We start from the raw sequence: 21,830 nt of genomic DNA, 5'->3' as shown, positions 1-21,830 counted from the left end.
CACCCCCAGATGTATACATAGATCCCTATCTACATAATCTACCTCGTCTACATCTCCATAGATCCCAGTACTTCCACCAAAGTACACACAGGGTACACAAACAACCCTAGCAACCCCCATCCTCAAGTCCCACAAACAACCCCCAGTCCCTCCCCCATCCCGAACAGGCAATATGACGCACTAGCAACACCCACTACGATCTACGATCCGATATCTGATCTGAATCGGATCTACCCCTCTAACCCTTTCCAGACCTCATGTCTTCCTAGGTTGATGCCGGACGCATCTGTGACAGGTCGTGCATGTATCGTACCACCTTATAACCTGGCGCTAGATCCAGATCTGGTGTGAGGCAGTTTTCGGGGTTTCTCGTGTTATCCCAGGTCAGCTGGGGGTGGAGGAATCATTACCGTGTAATACTTTTCTCTTGGTAGATATCTTCACGGTGTATGACTGACGTGTTTCTCAAGTAAGATTGAGCTTGTCTGTAATACCATGTTAAATCTGTATCTCATTGTAAGTAACCCGACCTTTTTGTACAAAAGAGAAAACAGGGTCTACCTCGAACCTAGCGCTTGAGAGAAAAGAGAAAGCATGGTATGAGAGATAGGACCTAAATTGATCGGGTGATACTCTTCCAAACTAGATACCAGAATCGAAAGGAAATTCAAATCCAAGATCAATGAATGACGGCCTGGCTGAGCCCGAGAGGGAAAAGGAAATAACCGGGTTAAGAGGGATTAGGGCTCAATGTACCAGACATCTTCCAATCTTATAATCCTGTGAATGTCATGCTCCATTCTCCGGTGGTAATCAAATTCAGAAGTTGGGGGGTATAGAAATAGCAAGAGAAAAGAGATAAAGTGGAAGAACATAAGTCAATAAAGACTTGGAGAAAAGAAGAGCGAAATGGTAAGAAATATAAATAAGAAGTGAAATGAAGAAGCTGTTCAACAGCTTACACCAAAATTCCTACCCGAAAAAAAAAAAGACCATGTATCCCCAAAAGACGAGAAACCGTCCCCATCATACCAACAGATTCACCCCGAAGGAAAATTCCAACCGGGCGTAAAGCCAGGATAAAATGTTGAGTCATGCGCCTGGAAATGGAACTCACCCATCATCTCTGCGGAGAGATTTCCCGCAAGATGATGGGGATGCGGATGCGAATCCGCCACGAGACCGGGCGGTAATCTCGCCAACACGGGTTTCACGTCCTGCTGGGGCGTTCCTGGATCACAGCATCCCTCCAGGACATACGGGAACGGCGGTTCGTGGTGCGCATGTTGAGGATGATGCGATAGCGCTGAAGATGCAGATGGCATGTCCACATGGGGTGGGATATCAGAGCCCATATCCGGAGCGCTCATGGATGACCTTTGCTGCAGTGCCATTAGATCGTGATACCCTGCGTCCGGGTAGCTGTAGCTTGTCTGATGAACGGGCTGGAGATCCCATTGCCAGCTTGTGGTTGTGCGGGCGGGGACGGATATGGGAGTTTGGGCTGGAGGTGGACGGGAGAGGGTTGGGGATGGTTCTGGGGGTGTAGTTGGTTCTGGAGATGGTTCTGCAGTGACGCTACATTCGGTGGAAGTTGATAGCAGTCGGAGGTAGCGCAGATCCTCCGAGTCCTCGTCTGGCTCGTCTGCGTTTTCTTCGGCTTGTTTGATTAGGCCTAGACGGTCGAGGATTGCGTGTGTTAGGGGATGTCCGTCCGGAGCTTCTGCGAGCGGATCGCCTGGGAAACCTTCGTTGTTGATGCAGAATTTGTAGAGTTTCTGGAGGGCTTTTACGACCAGGGAATGGTGGGATTCGAGCATTTCGACGAATCTGTAGGTGGCATGACTATGAGCTTCCGAGGATATGTGTGGCTTGAGTCTCTGGATCTGAACTCACCCTCGAGAGTATACTTTGGTTTGAGTGGCCTTTCTTTCCCGGAATAGACATGGATGGTTGTATACCGAGCAGCGGTTGCAAGGTTGTTTCCCATCACACTGAGGTGGATTAGTCAATTTGTTACGTGTAATGATTGCAATCCCCATGCTTCATTCCACATACCTTGGTCTTCTTCACGCGACAACGATCACAGGCCTTTAACACATGTTTACGTTTGACCCGGAAGACGCGCTGGTCGCGCTTGTCTTCCCCAGTCCGGGCCCGATGCTCCAGTTCTGACAATGAAGCCACCGCCGCAAAGTCATCGATGCTATGTGGGAATCCCTTTGGGCGAAGCTTTGGCTGCCACGACATGGTTGATATCATATTGGAAACTCCACTAGAAAGCAAAGATATTTCAAATCGGAGAGAGAGAGAGAGAGAGAGAGAGAGAGAGTAAGATTGTCCAGGGAGAGAGCGTAAACAAGAAAGAAATCGAGCAGGTGGGGTGAATAATGAAAGCTTTCAGCCGCCAGGGCCAAATCCAAGCCGGTGACATGTAGGCATGTAGGCACTTTCGAGGTACACCTGTGAGTGTAGATTGGGCACAAAACATAGGTAACGTTCTTGTCACACGTCCGACACTTGCACGTGCCTGGAGACTGGGAAGTCCAAAGTCCAATGGAGGTCAATGCGAGATCAAAGATCCTTGTAAGCTGCACCGAAACGTGGTACAACGTGATATGCCAGACAAGTAACTGTCAGGTGAGGACTGTTGACAGCCATGTAATCTTCTGGACATCCTAGATCGTTTCTCTTCTACTTTGCGAAATCGATATACTCCCAAGTTTCCTATAACATACCTATAACACCCTATAACACCCCTATAACATCCCCATAACATCCCCATAACATCCCCATAACATCCTAACACAATATTATATACCCTAGTACTGCCTGCATTCTCGCACAGGCATCAGATCCCTAGCCCTAATCCGAACAGTTGTCTAGGCTAGATCTTTGCATTGATCTTCCTTTTACATGTACACACCGGCGCACTCAGCTCCTGCAATCCCATATGTGTCACTAACGGACTATTCATCCTGAAGAAATCCTGAATCCCAGGTTTGCCACCAAGTCTAGACCAAATGCACTGAGATCCAAACATAAAACCTGTGCAATGCACATTCAGTATGGCTTCGAGTCCGTACAGGAACCTCAAGGTCTCTCAGCTGCGAGACAGGGAACAGGGAATAACGCGAGACACACGGACACAGGGTGGTTGTTTTCTCCCCGATTCCCATAGATATCAAGTCCATGTAAAATAACTGTGCAAGGAATGATCAAACATTGATTGCTGGATGCATGGGTTCAAAAGCAAAGATTATGCAGACAACGATCGCCTGAGGAACTTACGAGCACCTGCATCCAACATGCACTTCACTCGTTCACCGACAGATTCCAAATTCAAGTAGAGAACCCCGAGGCCATAAGCGTTCTCTACTTTGACTTTGACAAAAAAAAACGGGGGAAAAGCAAGGGGTGAAAGCAGGGGAAAATGGAATATGGAGTATCCGAGGGGAAAGGGTCTACTAGATCTAAGGAGAATTCTGAAACCTGGACATCCTCGGGTGTCAGATTGGCCCAATGTCCATATTTCACCGAATAATCAACCCTAAATTGAGCGCAAAAAAAGGGGGAATGAAACACGAAAGTGAAGCGGGAAATCCCTAAATCAGCTCTGAGAGCCAATAATACGAACAGCGCCCTAGAATAGACCAGTAAGAACAAGTCGCCAACAGATCAGCAGATGCATAAGCAGAAGACTCAAGACGCTGGCCAAAAAAAAAAAAAAACAAATCAACAGATTGTTTGCGTTCGCCTGATTTCTCATCATCACCCCGGTCCATCGGGGAGCAAGATGCTCGCTTCACCCCGAGCAAGCAAATCAAAGCTCTCCTCGCTGGTCGCCGTACTAGGCGAGTGATCGGGCGGTAACGGGTACTCGGTCTTCTCCATATCCAACGCATCAAGCTGTCGAGCCTGAACTGCACCCTGCCATCGGCGATCCCCTACCCATTCAACGCCATCCCCAACGCCACTCACGTCCACCCTGCGACGTTCCTGCTCACGCTCCAAGAGGGGTAGCTTCTCGGTTTCACTCTGCCCGAGATCGAGGGGTAGGTTGCGTCGATGCCATTCGCCCACGAACATTCCGTCCGGGTCAACTTCCGAACGCACTTTCATCCACGACTCCATGTCAGACCCGTACGAGTGACTCAGTTCGTATGGGCTTGATGTGTTGAAGTTCTTCGCCCAGTGCGGCTTCGCGCCCATCTCCCGCATCAGCCATTCAAAGGCTTCGTAGTAGCGTTCTCTGCACGGCGGGTCACGGAGGTATGGACGGTAAAGCGTTGCGTTGAGGTAGAGCGTCGGGCCATCGTGACACGTCGGGTCCAGGAATGGACGGGGTTTGGTATTCAGCGAGGTATCGGAGACTCGCACTTCGACCGGACAGTGTACATACAGGCCCTTTGGTGAGAAGGGGATGCGGGCAGTTTCAGTGTCACCATTTAACCAGGCGGAAAGCCGACCGATAGTTTCGGGACCCTTTTCCAGCGGGAGAGCCCATTCATTCACGAACTGCGAATACAGACAGTTCATCAACAGTCCCTCGCGGGCGGGCTCAACGGCCTCGGTGACTGTCGATCCAGCCCGGAATCCATATTGCATACCAAAGACGAACCATTCGACCCAGGGCAGGATGCGCGGGAAGTATGACGACAGCGCGAGGAGATTATGGTAGATGTGGTAGCCTAGGGAGTCACCGTAGAAGTTTTTCGGGGGCGCGCGCAGCGGGAGATCTGTTTTATCAGCACGCCAGACAATAGCACTTTTCTCATATGGTAGCCACCAAACGCGGGTGAACTCATGCGAAGTCCACAGGCCGGTTGACCATTCGTCCAGCACGCGAGGTAGGGAATATCGTTCCTGGCGCCAGGCGATATTGAAGGTGTGCGTTGCCTTGAAGGTGACCTCGACGACGATTCCGAGCGCTCCGAGCGATACCAAGCCTGCGCGGAACAGGTCCGGGTTGTTCGTTGGACTGCAGCGGACTAGTTGGCCATTGGCGAGTACCAGGCCGAGCGAGTCGATGCATTCCGATACCAGGCCGTGGCGTAGGGAACTGCCGTGGGTGCCGGTGGCAATGACACCTGCTATAGATTGGCTGTCGATACTGCCCAGGTTCTCGAGTGTCAGGCCATGTTTTTCCAGCTGTACGCCTAGATCCCTTAATCGGATGCCTGCTTCGACGGTGACGGAACCGATTGAGGGGTCAACGTGGAGGACGCGATTGAAGTCGTCAAGGTTGACGAGCCAGGATGAGGTGCAAGTTAAATCGGAGGGAGAGTGACCGCTACCGACTGTTACGATGCGACGGCGACAGCGACGGGCGAGAGTGACCAGTTGTTGGATCTCTGGAATGGTTTGTGGGCGGATGTACAACTCTGGGCGGGAGAAGAATGTCTTGGCCCATGTATGATGTAGATGATCGGTTGATGAGCGGAACGGTACCGCAGGGTTGAGCTTCGAGAGCTCACGAAGAATGAAGGGGTCCATGGTATCTACATAGAAGAGAAAAGAGAGAATTGTAACGCCAATGATGGCGACATCTATCGGACGATTTTTTTTTATCTCCGTCCCGTAATCTTCTACGGAGTATACTACCCTAAATTACCCTAAATGTCCGAAATGTCTTAAAATTGAAAACACATAACTCGAATTGAAAATGCCTAAATACACCCTCAAAATGCAATGTCCACTCTACATCCCCAGATGCTCCAGTTCCCTCTATGGCGTATGGCACAAGTACATAGGACCCCATGCTCTGTACAAAAATATGCACAATTTCATAGCAGAAGCCTTTAAAAAAAAATCAGATACACAAAAAAAAAAACACATCTCACTCATTCCCTGGTGATCGAATCGCTTCGATAACAACATCGAGAGAGAACACGAAAGGCGCATGCAGAGTGCGCGGGTTCCATTTTCGGAAGGCGCTCTGGCAACGGTCGGAGACGCCGCCGAGGGCCACATAGCTTTTGGGAATGAATGGTCGGTCCTGGAGGGATGTGGCAAGGATACCATATTCGTGCGCGAAGACCACTGCCGAGGCGAATTCGGCAGACTTTTGTGAGGCTTGATCACCGATAATACTGTAGAAATTAGTCTCAGGTGAGTTGGACATTTGCATAGGGTGAAACTTACACGTAGATCTCAAAGAAGGTGTCCAGAACGTAAACGTCTTTCTCGGTGATGTCTCGGAAGCAGAATGGCTCGATTTCTTGAATGCAATCATTGGCTTTGACCACTGGGGAACCTGAGCCCGGACGGCGGAGATTCCAGAACCGAGTTGGCTGATTCGGTTCATGGTCGACCCGGAGGAGTCGCGTGCGGAACTGGTTGTACTTGGGCTTGAGCTGCCAGTGATCTTGACACATTTGCGGCGCGGCCTCCCTGGGGCCTGCGAAAATATCGAAGAAATCCTCCGGCTCTTCGCCCTCGGTGACTTCTTCAAACTCTCCGGTCAGACCTAGGTCCATGCCAATAAGTCGAGCTGCGCCGGTTTCTTCGGGGCCACTACCTTTGCCCTTCCATAGGTAGAGCTTGCCGAAGGGGGCAGAGACAACGTAAGGGAAACCAGAGCAGAGATTTCGCAACGAGTAATCCACCTCATCAAAGGTCATCTCGCCCAAGTGTTTCCGGCCACAAAGCATGTAGAGAGCCGATGAATTGTGCCGAGAGCTGGATCCCCGACGCGTGATCATAATGCCGCCGAGCGCTTGGATGAATCGTTTGGGCTCATTGCCTTGTCGAATAACCTGCAACTTGGAGCTATTCTCACGAGCAACTTTACGTGCAAACGGCTGTTCATCCTCCACCGAGGATTCGGGGACATCGTCTCCACGCCAGAGGTATACTTCCGAAGTGCTACTTCGTCCGGTCTCGAATACATGCACGCAGAGATACATGCTGCCTTGGTATAAGATGTACTCCTGGTGGGAAGGAAGTTCCTGACGCCTTCCATCACCTGTGAGCTCCCAGATCTGGAGCTTCACGGTTCTGATCTTCACGTCGTCCGGTTTACGCATCAGCATCAGCTGTGGATCAATGTCCATCCTGTTTCGAGCATTGGGGAATGTCTTGAAGAAGCCCGCAATAACATCGCGAGCCTCACTAGCTTGCGCAACCAGTGATGGGGCCGACATCTTTCTGGAAAGTCTGCGCGGATCGGTGGGCTTGTGAAGCATCACATTACCGTCTTTAGGGGGCACTGGCGGGGAGAGATGGCTTATGGGCTGTGACACGGAACTGCGTGCTGACTCGACGGTAACACCAACCGGGGGGATGCTCTTCTGCTGACTCGTACGTGGATCCATCTGGTTCTCGTTGTGACTTGTCCGGAGAGGGGATGGCGATGAGGACGCAAACCGGTTTTGCTGGCTCGGTTGTGGCGTCGGCGTTACGGGCAACGGGGAGGTGGGCGAATCGGACTTCGGTGGGACGGGTGGTGCGCTTGATAGACTCACCTCTCCAGGGCTTACGGGATCCCTGGGTGTCGCCTCAAGAGTGGGGGAGGGGAAAATATTGAAGTCCGTTGTTAGGGAACGGGTCTGAAGTGCTTGCGGGAACCCGCTTTGAGGCGTATCGCGTTCGAGGGTGTCCTGGGGAGGGGTGGTCACCTCCGAAAGTTGCTCGGTGACTGAGCTGTCTGAACGAGAGTCTTTGATGTCAGGAACTGGGTCTTCATCAGGCTGCGACAGGTGCTCCGAATCGATCTCCAAGGATTCAACAGGGGATATAGGAGTTTGTGACGGGGTGGCTTCAGAGCATGAAATAGCACCAACCTCCTTAGTATCATCCTGAGGGGATGGGGTCGAGACATCAATTGTCTGGGGAAGTCTTCTCTTTGGGCCTTTGGCACGACCTTTCGTGACATGGGTGAGTGGTGCAGATGGCGCAGCAGGGTCACGTTGCACTGTGACAGGGGTTGGCAGCTGCTTCTTAGGTCCGTCACCAACAGGCGCGCCACGAGAAAGCAGGCCAGCTAGCGCAGGATTGATTCGGCCTGCCAGCTTGTTCTTAGCTACCGGGCTTGAGGCTACGGTAGCCTCCGCGACAGGCGTCGGTGGCCATTGGCGAACTGAGCGGAGTGTTTTGACTGAAGGCTCCTGCATCTTCACCACGTTGGGCTCAATTGGTGCCACGACTTCGCGGGTTTCCTCCTGGTTCGCTGAAGATTCCACCTTGGGGGTTTGCCTGTAGTCGCTCGCCGCCGGGGTCGTTTCCTCGGGCTCATCAATGGGATCATCAGCAGGGAAGGGTGAGACTGGCTGTGATTCTTGAGATGCTTGCGAGGAGCGATTATCCTTCAAGGGCCCGCTGGGCTCATCATTGGCAGGGAATGGCGACGATGGTCGCTCTTCTCGAGAAACCCGCGATGGACTAACGCCTTTGAAAGATGAAGTCGGAGACGACAATGCTGGTCTGTCCTGCGAAAGTCGAGAACCAAAGCTTTTAGCGGGCGATATCGGGTCATCCACAGATGGTTGCTTAATGCTATTTGCCCGGGTCATATTCTGTCGCATAGCAATTGCTTCTGGTACGACCTCAGCCGGTTTTGGCGCGTCCTGCTCTCCAGCAGTATTCCGCCTGATGGAACCTCCGCCGGCTTTCATTTCGTCTTTGCGTAACACAAGGCTTTTCCTAAATTCATCGACTCGCTCGGTCTTCTTTGGTCCGCCGGTGGTGTTCAGAGCAGCTTTGCCTCGTAGGATATTGCCCTTGAGCTCGTCAGGGGCAACGTAGTTGCGAGTTTCGGTCTTTTTGAGGCGCCCAAACACATTTTTAAATTCCGGTTCTTTGTTGTCTTCGGTATCTTTAACGACTTCTCGTTTCCGTAGGTTTGCTCGGAAATCGATTACTGGAGATTGTGGCTTCGCCTTGGGTAAATTGGGTCCCCGCGAAGAAGTAGAGACGGAAAAGTTCGGTTTGGGGCTTAACGAGTCGGGAGGGGCTCTGCGAGTGGGAGTGGATTGTGGCTCGAGGGGCTCTCCAGATGTTGGTAGTTCTTGCGATTCATTCCCAATTTCAGCAGGAGAGGGCGACCTAGGTTCTTCCACCGGTGCGCCGCCTGATAGGGCATTGAGAGCTTCCTCAACAGGCGTTGGAGAAGCTGAAATTTCCTCTTGGGTTTGTTTGGCGTCAGGGCTACCGAGAACTAACGGAGATACTGGGGCTATCTCCCTTAATTTGGCTTCGGGCGTTCCGGGGGCCGAGGAACCTGAAATGCTGGGCCGCTTGAATGGGAACTCCGACGGAGATTCAGGAACAGTCTCCTTGGCAATGTTCCCAGAAACTGAGGGACCAGAGATACTGGGCCTCTGGAGTGGGAATTCTACCGGAGGCTCGGATACAGAGTTCCTGTGGAGTGATGAACCCGAGACGCTTGGCCTTTTGAAGGGGAATCTCGAAGTAGACTCGGGTGCTTCTTTGAGCTTGCTATCAGGGCTTCCGCTAACTGACCCTCCAGAAGTACCAGGCCTCTTGAAGGGGAATTCTGAAGGAATGTCTGACACAGAGTTCCTGTGAAGTGATGAACTCGAGACGCTTGGCCTTTTGAAGGGGAATCCAGATGGAGACTCAGGGATTGGTTCCTTCACAGGGCTCGTAGGGAGCGAGGGACCCGAGACACCAACTTTCTTCAGAGGGAACCCTAATGGAGACTCGGGAACACCATCTTTAATGGGACTTGTAGGAAGCGATGGAACGCCAACTTTTTTCAAAGGGAATCCTATTGGAGATTCGGGCACACCATCTTTGATGGGACTTGTCGGAAGTGATGGACCAGAACCAGGGAGTTTGGTTTGAGTTCCTGGCGGAGGCGTTCGCATCAAACCGAGAGGGGTGACTTCTTTGAAATTGTTCACTCGGCCCAAATCCACGCTACCTCGCGATTGTCGGTCTTTGGCCCAGTTGGGCTGTGATGGGGGTCTGGTGGTCTGTCGTGGTAACTCTGGTCGGTTGAGGGCACTCTCCAACCAAGAAGCCTTGTTGGGGCTCCAGCGCCTGGGATCCATGGTTTTCGAAACAAACGGACTTTCGCTACCGTCTGCGGTAGCAGAGCTAGCAGAACGAGAGTGAGTAGGTCGGAATGATTTTCCTGGGCTTTCAAAATTGACACTGTCTCTATCGTTTGCAGAAGGTGTGGTTGGTCGCTCAGTGGTTTCAGTGTGTGCTTCACTGTGGCTGGAGCCTGGTCGTTGGAGGAAAGTTGAAGGTTCACGCGAAATTCGCCCAAGAGTTGGAGGGGTCATTTCACTCAAACTTGGACCTGCCACACTGCTGCGGTTTGACACAATGGAATTTGACCGCGCAAGTCCCTGCGGGATTTGTGCACTCCATCTCTTTGACACACTATCTGATCTTTTCATCATAGCACTCTGAACAAAACCTCCCAGGCCCTTGGTGGGTGAGGTCGACCGGCTTCGCTCTGGTGACATCCGCCGCTGGGTTGGAGACGGTACAGATTCCTCAAAGGAATCATTCTGTCGAGGCTCGAGCTTCGTGGTATCTGACAGATGTACTGGCGACCCCAATCCAGTGGCGGAAACCGATGATACCGAGAAGCGATGGCTCATGTTGCTATCGCGAGACCCGGTCCTCGGAGGCGATGATGACCTCTCTTCTACTGCGTCGAGTTTATCTAGTTCAGTACTTGATTCTTCACCCGCTTCCGGTTCTCGATGCCCCACATCCACATCTGTGTGCTTCTCTGTCTGTTCCTCCTTTTCACTGTGTGCTAACCCAACCCCGCGATCCGGTGACGGAGGAAGCACAGGAGCATCCTTTGAGGGGCGCGGGAACCCAAATTGGAGTCGAGATAGTGTATTCTCATCCGACGCCGTAGACAAATTTCTCAAATGGCTTGCGCGAGTTGGGGAGCGAGTGGGGGATGCTGAAGGTGAGATGCCGAAATCCCGCGAGGACGGGCGTTGCTGCCATGACAAAGTCCCCGCGCGACTGCGGGACAATGGGGGTCGTGCTCGCGAGGGAGAATCCATTCCGAGATCCGGCACCGATCCGCGCCGCTTGTCAGAAACCTCGGTGTCTTGATTCAAATCCACGGCGCTCGAGGTTGGGGACTCGGTCCCGGGGGTTGGTTTTTGCGGTGTTGGCTCGAGGTGTTCCGGGGGATCGATAGACCGGGGACTGGTAGATGCAGTGCTCAGTCGCGCGATGTTGAGGACGGATGAATCGTCGGTCAGGGCCAGTGATCGTGCACGCTCTGTTTTTTTGAGTCATCCGGATATCAGCACATTGTGCAGCAAATGCTGTGACTGCGGTTATTGCCTGCATCAAGGGGAGGAATGCATACCAGCTCGCCGGGCTTGCCTTTCTTTCCGCCCCTGCATAATCTCCTCCTCCAGTTTCTTGGTGCGCTCGTCATCTTCCTTGTCGCGACGCTCGCCTAGTTCCCGGATGCGCTGAAGAAAATCATTGACATCCTCGGAACTCTCATTAGGAACAGTCATGATCCAGACTTGAGGCGTTCATGCACGCCTCCTAGAAAACAAATGGGGGGAGGAAGAGAGAAAGAAGAAGAGTTGTGTTCTCCGCCCTGTTTAAATTAAATCGGGACTTGCGATGATCAACCAATTCATTGGCTCACACACCTCACTTTTTTTTAGATATTAATCTACTTTTATTTATCCTATTTATTTACTCCGATCAATATATATGTCTTCCCTCTACTTTTGACCTGGATGAACATCTGTTATCATGTTTGTTTACTGTGGAGTTCAGCTCTGAACAGGTTTCGCCCCGCAGTTTGCCTCTTTCCATGGTCCTCCCGGGTTCTCAGGGGCTCGGAATTCATGTGTGACTGTGTACGGAGTATCGATTGGGGATATATTAATTCGTGCCTTGCATGCGACACTCTCTGGAACTCGACTTCGACCTATCGGATGGGAATCTTTCCACTTTGAACATGGATGAGATACCTCTTTAGAACATGAAGACAATATTATAAAGTGTATGCATCAGAAAACGCACGGCATTGATGGGATTTGGAAGTCCAGTTTAAAGTGGACTGCATGTTAGTTTATATATAACGGGTGAGAGACAAAAGTCTTGAGTTGATCGGAAATTGATAGGCAAATCAAGAAATAGGGCCGAGTTCCCCCGACGTTCAGAGGTTGACTAGTAAAGGAACAAGCGGTCCTTGGCATCTTGTACCACCCATTCCAGACCTTCATTCAGATTCCGGCCAGTCATTGCACTGCATGGCAAAATAGTCCACTTGTGTGTTTTGATTGAATCCAAATCAAGACGCTGCAGAAACGTTAGCATCCAAACACCCGAATTCCAGACTGCGACCTACTTCGCGAACCTCCTGCTCGCTCATGCAATGTTCCACATCTGTCTTATTTAAGAAGACCAGCAGGCTCGCTCCCGTAAGACGCTGGCGAAATGGGGTTTAGTCGACGCTTTCAAAGGATGTGCAGATTGCGGGTGGGGACGTCATCCGTACCTCTTCAAGAAGCAGACCCGACAGCTCCTGTCGACAATCGTCAATCCGCAGACGATCGGTGGCATCGACAACCCAGACTAGTGTGTCGGTCTTTTCAAAATAGTTTTTCCAGTAAGATCGCAGGGTTTTTTGTCCTCCAACATCCCCTAGTGACGTTAGTACAGTGCAGTCTTAGCGATCCCCGGTTGGCTCACAGATGTTGAGTTTGTATCTGTACCGAGTTAGCGAAGCTCAAGATATGACCAAGTACGGAAAATTACCCCATAAAGTCAATTGTCTTGATGATAAATCCTAGAGTCGGACTGACGGTGGTGACATCCTCTTTCATAATTCGCTTGACGATGGTCGTCTTCCCGGCATTATCAAGACCCCTGCAATCATTAGCATCGCGGTCTGGACGACTACTCGGTGTCCATACAGCATCAATATACGCATTTCTTTATCCTTTAAGCGGGCTTTTCGAAGTATGGACAACATGGTTGCGAGAATGTCCGGCTTGGTATTTTTGGGGGGAGTTGAAAAGGGAAAAATGCTGTCAGTCTCAAAATGGGGATTGACCGTGTCTATGGCACATCCGATAGAATATTTCTCCCCGTTGCTACAACGTGACTTTTCGGTCAAAACTGCCTATAGGGATGTCATGCTGGTGTACTTTCCTCTACATCTCGAAAGCTTGGAATTCCCAATCTGTGTCAAAGTTCAGGCCACAACATCAACTAGTAGCAAGTGATATACACTCAGTACAAGTTTACTATTCCTGGAATCCAAGACTTGATATCATTCTATCTGGATATAGACATTGTCAAAGATAGACACTGCAATGATAGACTGTAGCGGATGGCGTCACGCTGAAATTCTGTCTCATTTGTATCGACTTCATCTAGACCTAGGTCTATTCAGATATCAACCCTTTGCGACTGCGAAGCAGGTCCTTGAATGGAGTCTTACCAAAGGCGGTGATAGTGATTCTTTGGATGAGAGGAAAGAACATAAATACAATTAGATAGCATGAAGCTGTGAGGTTTAGCTGAAGTTCGACTTCGATAGAACGTTCGAGGTTTCCCAGTCCCCCACCGTTCATGGTCCTCTCTCCCTCTCTCTGTCTCTCTCTCTCTTCCCCTCTCTCCCCATCCTCCTACTTTCTTTCTCTTCCTCTCTCCCATCCTTTTCTCTCCCAAATTTCATGTTTCCATTCGCGTATTTTCTCAGTCATCGTGTTCGCAACACAGAACTTGCTCTACAAGTCCAGTCTCGTCAGTGGACCGACTACAAGACGTACAATCATTCAGGTAAGTTTGTCACCCAGCGTTTTTGTGGACTCTGTGAGCGACAAACACAAACCCACCCCTATCCCAGTCACATGTGTGTGGAACGGGCATAATTCCAAGCTCTACTCCAAGTGGGTTTCCAGATCTTCCCAGCTGGTTTCTCGTTCGCTATCACCAAATGCTAGCGAAGCAGAGTGAAGGAGTGACCTATAACAGACCAAAGAAGCATCATGCCAGTGATTTTTGAGCGTCCCGGCTAACATTATATCTACTAGAAGCCCTCATTTAATTGCGTGTGGTTCGCATCAAATCAAAATGGCAGAAGAAGTCGAAATGTCCCTGCCATTCTGTGGCAGGAATGGTGTCCACCAAAAGCCACCCAAGGATTTTGACAAGCCAAAGTCGCCAGTGTTCCCAACCAACTCTACTTCAGCCATGCTTCGTATTTTCGAGTCCATGGATGAGATGGAAAGAAACAAGCTGATACAGAGCATTGATAATCTGAGCTGGTCACAAACTTGGGAATTGACCAAACAGTTTGACAAACAGAGAAGAAAGAACAAGCCCGTGCAGCAGCCTCTGTTTGGCATGGAAAATGAGAATCACTCTTGCCCTGAGATGCTTCCCGTGGCAAGGGATGGACCTGGAGTCGATATGAGCAGCAAGATATATCAGTTGCTCGAAAAGCACAGGATTGTTGAAGACGTTGAGGGACCTGAGCCATGGGCAACATCTGACCAACCCAACTTTATTCCTAAAATTGCGAACGCGGAAATCGAAAAAACAGTCAAAGAGCCTAACAATGCGGAGTCTCGGGCCCATTGGGATGCCCGACACAAGATTCAAGCCAAGGCATACCGAAAATCACGTCGTATCTTCCCAAGCAATCAAGATGGCATCCTCAAGTTCACCTCGGAACCCCACAGCGCTACCTATGAACACGAGCAAACTCTTATTGGTGACTGCACTTTGGAGATTGAAGAAAGACATGATCAGTGGCACGAACTCAAACACAGAATTTCATCGTTTGATCTTCCCAACGCAGTTGTCAGAAACCAGTTTCGCAAGTGGTGGGATCAGCTTCCAGCCGGACACCAAGTCGACATCTATCATGCTGCCTTCTTTGACGGGACCGCGATGCCCGACGGACAGTCTGATATGTTTTTGCCTGACATTAAGCATGTGCCCGCCCCTAGGGACATGAAAGACGAACTGACACGTCTGCATTGGCACGAGACATCAGAAGGTTATGTGTACAACTTGGGGAAGGTCAACAAAAGACGGAAGGAGAAGGAACAGGAACAACAAGAGCACCTACGTCGCACTGCAGCTTATCGTGCTTGGCTAGAATTGCCAACAGATTCAAAAGTTGTCCCACCTGGCATTTATCTACGTCCTGCGGAACAATATGACGCTTCTTCTATCCTTGAAATCATGAACTGGTATGCACGTGGCTCATCTTCCAGCAGCGGAGCCCGATCTATGGGGGCGAAGGACTTTGAAGAGCTTCTTCAATTTTGCCGAGAAACCCACTTTCCCTTCGTTGTCGCTGCCCAGCGACCACCGGAACCCTTGTGCCGTAATCAGATCCACCCTGTGGTTGGCTATGCCTATGTCGAATATCATCGGCACGGAAAGAGCGCTGACATGAACATGGGCGAGCTGCACGTCTTCGTCCGAGAGGGTAGAAAGAATCAGCACATCGGACGGGCACTTGTTGATATGGTCCTTTCTTGCTTTGATGCGGCCTCTGAAAAAAGCACCGCTTATGAGTTTGACCAAACCGGCACAGTGCAGTATGGACCGGGCTATGGCCGCCACCTCACAACAATGATTTGTGCCATTGCAACATCCCAGGAGACCCAGGAGGAGCATGCCTGGATCAAGGAGTGGCTGGAGAGGGATTTTGGCTTCGAGCACAAGTGCGTATTCGAGAATGCAAGAGTAAAGAGTGGCAGGAGGTAAGGTCTTGTCTTTTCTTTTCACTTTTCCACTGACGTATATGCTTAGTTTTGACCTTCGTTACATGGCGCGTCGCATCCGGGCCCCGCATGTGAACGATGAAGTCGAAAGCCAGTCTCAGGCTCGAGCTAAGTCTCATGGGAATGGTACGCAGTCTGCCATACTCAATTACCTCTGATGAGCCTGCGAATGGATGGATGATGTGGAGACTATGGACGGACACCATCTTCAGAAAACCTCACAGCGGAGAATGAACCTCTGGAAGAGAATGAAAAATGAAAGAAAGGAAAAAAAAAATTGAAAAGAAAACGAGACTGATGAGACAGACGAATGGTCACTCAATCCAGGATCATATATCCTGGATGTCTTACAAAAACAATGATTATGTGGTAAAGGGGAATACAGGGGATATTGAGCAGATGAAGAGTGCCTACCTAGATAGGTAGTTAATTGAAAATGTATGATTATCTTAATTTCGGACCAATAACATTGGAATAGAACGTGAGGTACTGACTGCTGGTGACTATCAGCATCTTTAAGGCTCGAAGCGGATTGATTATGTCATCTGAAATTTTCTTGTCACCGCCCGGGGAACTTTTTTTTGCATGTTGATCCATTTCCTCTCGGCGAGATTGAGTTGCTTGCACAGTATTCGAGGTCTCAAATTTTACATTGAGACTGTTTGAGAGAGTGTGGAAGACACCCAGTTACCAAATTTACACTGGAACCTGTGCGAGTCTCTAAGATGGCTCCTCAATCGGCGAAGCGGAGTTCCGCCAAAGACGATGATTTCGTATTTACGCTCTCCGACGACGAACTCGACACCCGTTTCGAAGAAGAAGATGGGGACAACGAGATGCAGGATGATAATGCGCCAGCAGCAGAAAACAAAAAGCGCAAGCGCGAGGTTGAAAGTGTCAAGCCCAAGAACAAGAAACAGAAGCAGCAAGAAAAGCAGCAATTGAAAAACGCCAAGAAGAACAAGAAGAACGCCGAGCCCGCACCCGAACCCGAGTCGGAAGAGGAGGACGATGATGCGGCGGCGGCGGATGCAACAGAAGACGACGGCGTCTTGGACCCCGATTTCGAGTTCGATGTCGGCGGTGTCGCGAACCAAGGTGTCACTGAAGGCTTTGATGGCTGGGGTATTGATGACAACGAAAAGAAGCGCTCCGGCGACAAGAAGGCTGTTGATATTGACGATATCATTGAGCGGAGGCAGGCCAAGAAGGATGAGGCTGCTGCTAGGAAGCAGAAGAAGAACCCTGTCCAGAAGGAGGAGAGCGTCAGCGCATCTGAAGACGAGGCTGCATCAGGCGATGAAATGCCCGTTGACTTCGAGGATGATGAGCTCATGGCCGAAGACGCTTTCGGCATGGGCGCGGACGGCGAGGAGGAGAGTGATGCCGAGGGCCCCGAGCCTGGCTCTGGGGATGAAGACGAGGAGGACGATGAGGATAAGGATGAGGATTCCGATGATGATGCTGCATCTGACAACGACTCTGTCGCCACACCCGTCGGTCACCCCGATGACAGAGGCTCAGACATGGAGTCTGATGTAGAGAGCGAGGTGGATGAGGAGGAAGCAGAGAAGCGGAAAGCATTCTTTGCCCCCGAAGAAAAGGTTGACACCAAGGCCAATATGGCCAAGATGACTTTCCAAGAATTCAATCTCTCCCGCCCCATCCTTCGAGGTCTTGCGGCAGTTGGATTCACAGACCCGACTCCTATCCAGCGTAAGGCGATTCCCGTTGCTTTGCTGGGCAAGGATATTGTGGGTAGTGCCGTGACTGGTTCCGGAAAGACCGCTGCCTTCATTGTTCCTATCCTCGAGCGTCTCCTCTTCCGTCCCCGCAAGGTCCCTACAAGTCGTGTTGTGGTTCTGATGCCCACTCGTGAATTGGCTGTTCAGTGTTACAACGTCTCCGTCAAACTGGCCACATTCACAGATGTCACATTCTGTCAATTGGTTGGTGGTTTCAGTCTTCGCGAGCAGGAGAACGTGCTCAAGAAGCGCCCCGATGTCATCATTGCCACCCCCGGTCGTTTCATTGATCACATGCGCAACTCGCCCAGTTTCACCGTTGATACCCTAGAGATTCTGGTTCTTGATGAGGCCGATCGTATGCTTGAGGATGGTTTCGCCGATGAGTTGAATGAGATTCTCACCACGATTCCCAAATCTCGCCAGACTATGCTGTTCTCCGCGACCATGACAGACTCAATTGACAAGCTCATTCGTGTCGGTATGAACCGCCCAATGCGCTTGATGGTTGATGCCAAGAAGAACACTGTATCCACCCTTGTCCAAGAGTTCGTGCGTCTCCGTCCCGGTCGGGAGGATAAGCGTCTCGGTTACCTCTTGTACCTGTGCAAGGAAATCTACACCAAGCGTGTTATTATCTTCTTCCGACAGAAGAAGGAAGCTCACCGCGTTCGCATCATTTTCGGTCTATTGGGATTGAAGGCAGCAGAGCTACACGGTAGTCTGAGTCAAGAACAGGTATGTCCGAACTATTCATGTCTTGTATGTACAACACTAATTTTCCATACAGCGTATCAAATCCGTCGAAAACTTCCGAGATGGCAAGGTTGCCTTCCTTCTCGCCACCGACGTTGCGTCTCGTGGTCTGGATATCAAGGGTGTCGAGACCGTCATTAACTACGAGGCACCTCAGAGTCACGAGATCTACCTGCATCGTGTTGGACGTACAGCCCGTGCCGGCCGCTCCGGTCGTGCATGCACGATTGCCGCCGAGCCCGACCGCAAGATCGTCAAGCTTGCCGTCCGCGCCGGCAAAGCACAAGGCGCCAAGATTGCCAGTCGTGTAGTTGAGCAAGCCGTCGCAGACAGCTGGGCGCAAAAGGCCGAGGATATGGCTGATGAGGTGACGGAGATCTTGCAAGAGGAAAAGACCGAGAAGCAGTTCTCTCAAGCCGAGATGCAATTCACCAAGGGTGAGAACCTCATGAAGCACGGAAACGAGATCATGTCACGGCCGAAGCGGACGTGGTTCGAGACCGAGAAGGAGAAGAAGGTTGCTCGCAAATTGGGTAACGTGGAGTTGAACGGTCCCAACACCAAGAAGAGCAATGTCAAGCTCAGCAACAAGGACAAGAAGCGTCTAGATGATGCACAGATGAGACACGATGGTAATATCGGGTGGAAGAAGGGCAAGGGTGATGCGGAATCTGCCAAGGACCCTAAGAAGAACAAGAATAAGGGCAAGGGCAAGTCGGGTTTCAAGAAAGGGAACAAATAAGGGAATGTATACAATTGAATACCATGCAAATAGCACAGCACATCTAATTGCCTACTCTTTTCATCATCTATACAGCCTATAACCTATAACCTATAAAAGGTGGGTATAGATTCTCTCCAAATCTCCAACTCTCCAACCAATGAGCTCTAACCCTTTGCCCTACTCCAACTCGACCTCAAGCTGATTCGACGTCAATACTATCTCATTTTCTCATAAGGCTTAATCCCCGTGGGGCCAAAAATCTTCTCTCCTATTTTTATCTTTTCCCTTTGTATTTTGATATTGAAGGGAGTGATATATCTCCACGAATCGGGACCTTGAAAAGGTACTGGAATGGCCGAGCCTCCCAAGACCCTCCCCCGGAAGAGCGCCTTCTCATGCGAGGCCTGTCGCAAACGCAAGGTGACCGCGGATCCCTCTCGGACGAAGACCGAGTACCCCGAGATTTCCGAGATTTCCGAGCTAACTATTTCGCCAGGTTAAATGTAACGGAGCTAGTCCGTCGTGTTCGCGATGCGCCGCGCGCAACGAGCAGTGTGTGTATAGCTTGTGGGTCGATCTCCTTCTTTATTCTATTCCGTCGCTGACACGTCATTCTCTCACCAAGAGCTCCGACGTTATCGTATACGAAACAGCTGGAGGCTAGGGTTGCGCAGTTGGAGGAAGCTTTGTTGAAGCGCGGGGAGGAAGAGGTGCGGAAGACGAGATCACCCTCATCGACTGAGTCTAGCTCGAGCGGAACAAAGATAAAGATCGATCCCGATGCTGAAGATCTTAGTCGAGCATTTGATGGTCTGAATGTGGAAAATGACGGGCGCGTCTCATTTCATGGACCGACGAGTTTGTTCCAGTTGCCTAGTGGGGTAGTGAGCGAAGCCGCGTCGACTTCGCATTACGCGCAGGAATTGGAAGGTCGCAAAGAGCGGCTTGTTAATAGCGCATGGCGAGAAAGGGCATTCGAGCAAATGGCTGCTATGCCGGTATGTATCCTGGGATTATTTAAGGGATGTGGATGCTGATACACTCTTGCAGGAGCCTTTCCAGTATCTTCTCGACTCGCATTGGTGCTGGATCCAGCCGCTGTGGAATTTTGTCTACCGTCCTGCATTTACACGTCTGTCTGACCTTGCTATTTCATGCATATGACACTAACCTTTCATAGGTGATATGAAAATTAATGGGGCTTATTACTCCGACGTCTTACTAAATGCTATTCTTTCTCACTCGGTGCGCTGGTGCAAATCGGAGCCTCAGATTGGCCCGCTTCTGGACTCCTATGACGGCGGTGCACAGTTCTCCCATCGCGCATTGACTGGGGTGTTCGACTCTCTCAAAATTGGTTATGCAGGCATCCCTACCATTCAAACATTACTCCTTCTCAGTGCCCAGGAATGCGGCCGTGGAAATCGGACGCAGGCTTGGCTATACAGTGGCATGGCCTTCCGACTGTTGGACGACTTGGGTATATCCATCGACAGCCGGAAATATTCAGGATCCGCTCAACTGAGTGATGAAGATATTGAAATACGGAACCGTCTATTCTGGAGTTGTTATTTCTGGGATAAGGTGGTTTCATTGTACTTTGGCCGGGCGCCGACGATGCAGCACTCTCGCGTTAGCCCACCACGCATGATTCTTGATGACACCGCTGAGATCGAAATATGGACACCTCATGGGGTGAGCTTCACTGATGGTGCTCACTATCCGCCGACGCAGGCGCATTCAACGTCATGTTTCATGAAGATGTGTGGTCTGGCGGAAGTCTTGAATCAGATTCTGATCCACATATATGACCCAATCCGCCGAAGCACGGACTCGGAATTCTTTGATTGTGTTCAGGAGCAGGCCAAAAATCTGAGTGACTGGTGGGATGAGTTACCGGACTACTTGAAATTAACGGCGATAGACCTTCCTCCATACTCACCACCGAGCCATATCGTGATTTTGAAGTATGTTCTCAATATTGCGTGCGCTGGAACATAGTACTAACCCATCTCTTCTAGTTGTTTCTATCATACTATCAACATCCTTCTCCACCGACCAATTCTCTGCTCCCGAGAGTTGCTCAAAGCCCGCCCCGAAGCATACGACTCGACCCATCTTGTACAATGCATGGCATCAGCAACATCAATTCTATCTCTCTTCGATCTATACCGCCGTACATTCGGCGACAGCCACGTCGTCCTCTCTCTAGCATACAGCATCTACACAGCAGCATCGATTTTCCTACTCGAGATCCAAGCCTTGAAGTATGCCGCACCGGGAACACTGGACAAACTCAAGTTCTGCATTTTCGCCCTTGAGAGAGTCAAGGCCGCCAACCCCGTTATCACAACAGCGCTCAGCCTCATCTCCCTGGAGCTCCAAAAACTCCAAATCAACATCCACGGACCACTCCCCGTACCCATTCCCGAGTCTAAACAGGAACACCAACCTCAACATCATCAATCCCCACGCCAATCCCATCCCCATCCTCACCACCCCCAGCCCAGCGAGTCTCCATCAATAGGCAGCAACCCATCCCGCCACGTCTCCCCACACCAGCATCACCACCAACCACAAGCATCGATAGTCACACAAGCTCAGACGACCGGCCCTGAAAACCCGCCCCTCATGGGACCATACAATACCTTCCAGCACCCGGGAGCAGGTTTCAACATCCCGCATCCGAGTGAGATGCCCCAGATGCCGCCTACGCACTTGCTAGGCGGGATGCCAAATGCCGTCATGACGGTGGATGACCCCAGTTCTTACGAAATCACGCCTGAGGTATATGAGGCATTCTCGTATGCGCAACCGATTACGACGAACATGACGCCTGTTTTTGATCAGGGGTGGGGTGGACCTTCTCAATGATCTTGTATAGCG

The 21,830-nt window shown here is 50.8% G+C and overlaps 7 protein-coding genes across 7 annotated transcripts; 3 read left to right on the top strand and 4 right to left on the bottom strand.

Annotated features, from left to right (window-relative positions):
* Positions 1-1,040: 1,040 nt before the first annotated feature.
* N7500_010257 (Zn(II)2Cys6 transcription factor domain-containing protein) lies at positions 1,041-2,250 on the bottom strand (the record flags this gene model as incomplete). The annotated part of the gene is made up of 3 exons (XM_056681395.1): positions 1,041-1,845; positions 1,897-1,994; positions 2,059-2,250. The coding sequence occupies 3 exons, from the start codon at positions 2,248-2,250 to the stop codon at positions 1,041-1,043; spliced, it is 1,095 nt and encodes a 364-aa protein (XP_056528777.1).
* Positions 2,251-3,771: 1,521 nt separating this feature from the next.
* On the bottom strand, positions 3,772-5,496 carry N7500_010256 (D-arabinono-1,4-lactone oxidase; the record flags this gene model as incomplete). The annotated part of the gene is made up of 1 exon (XM_056681394.1): positions 3,772-5,496. The coding sequence occupies one exon, from the start codon at positions 5,494-5,496 to the stop codon at positions 3,772-3,774; it is 1,725 nt and encodes a 574-aa protein (XP_056528776.1).
* A 343-nt stretch (positions 5,497-5,839) lies between these two features.
* On the bottom strand, positions 5,840-11,471 carry N7500_010255 (putative gelsolin repeat protein; the record flags this gene model as incomplete). Its single annotated transcript, XM_056681393.1, has 3 exons — positions 5,840-6,092; positions 6,145-11,224; positions 11,315-11,471. 3 exons carry the CDS (start codon positions 11,469-11,471, stop codon positions 5,840-5,842), a joined length of 5,490 nt encoding a protein of 1,829 aa, XP_056528775.1.
* Positions 11,472-12,138: 667 nt separating this feature from the next.
* On the bottom strand, positions 12,139-12,946 carry N7500_010254 (uncharacterized protein; the record flags this gene model as incomplete). The annotated part of the gene is made up of 6 exons (XM_056681392.1): positions 12,139-12,270; positions 12,320-12,400; positions 12,470-12,615; positions 12,664-12,680; positions 12,730-12,840; positions 12,888-12,946. The coding sequence occupies 6 exons, from the start codon at positions 12,944-12,946 to the stop codon at positions 12,139-12,141; spliced, it is 546 nt and encodes a 181-aa protein (XP_056528774.1).
* Positions 12,947-13,652: 706 nt separating this feature from the next.
* On the top strand, positions 13,653-13,935 carry N7500_010253 (uncharacterized protein; the record flags this gene model as incomplete). Its single annotated transcript, XM_056681391.1, has 2 exons — positions 13,653-13,758; positions 13,826-13,935. 2 exons carry the CDS (start codon positions 13,653-13,655, stop codon positions 13,933-13,935), a joined length of 216 nt encoding a protein of 71 aa, XP_056528773.1.
* Positions 13,936-14,052: 117 nt separating this feature from the next.
* On the top strand, positions 14,053-15,877 carry N7500_010252 (GNAT family N-acetyltransferase; the record flags this gene model as incomplete). The annotated part of the gene is made up of 2 exons (XM_056681390.1): positions 14,053-15,698; positions 15,748-15,877. The coding sequence occupies 2 exons, from the start codon at positions 14,053-14,055 to the stop codon at positions 15,875-15,877; spliced, it is 1,776 nt and encodes a 591-aa protein (XP_056528772.1).
* A 567-nt stretch (positions 15,878-16,444) lies between these two features.
* On the top strand, positions 16,445-21,818 carry N7500_010251 (Transcription factor; the record flags this gene model as incomplete). The annotated part of the gene is made up of 7 exons (XM_056681389.1): positions 16,445-18,202; positions 18,255-18,934; positions 19,441-19,498; positions 19,598-19,942; positions 19,995-20,076; positions 20,125-20,911; positions 20,966-21,818. The coding sequence occupies 7 exons, from the start codon at positions 16,445-16,447 to the stop codon at positions 21,816-21,818; spliced, it is 4,563 nt and encodes a 1,520-aa protein (XP_056528771.1).
* Between the last annotated feature and the right edge of the window lie 12 nt (positions 21,819-21,830).

Source organism: Penicillium coprophilum, assembly GCF_028826855.1.
Source record: "Penicillium coprophilum strain IBT 35676 chromosome Unknown utg000006l_segment0_segment0, whole genome shotgun sequence".
Lineage (NCBI taxonomy): Eukaryota > Fungi > Ascomycota > Eurotiomycetes > Eurotiales > Aspergillaceae > Penicillium > Penicillium coprophilum.
The sequence above is the reverse complement of the archived record's forward strand: the minus strand, read 5'-3'. Positions and strand labels throughout refer to the sequence as shown.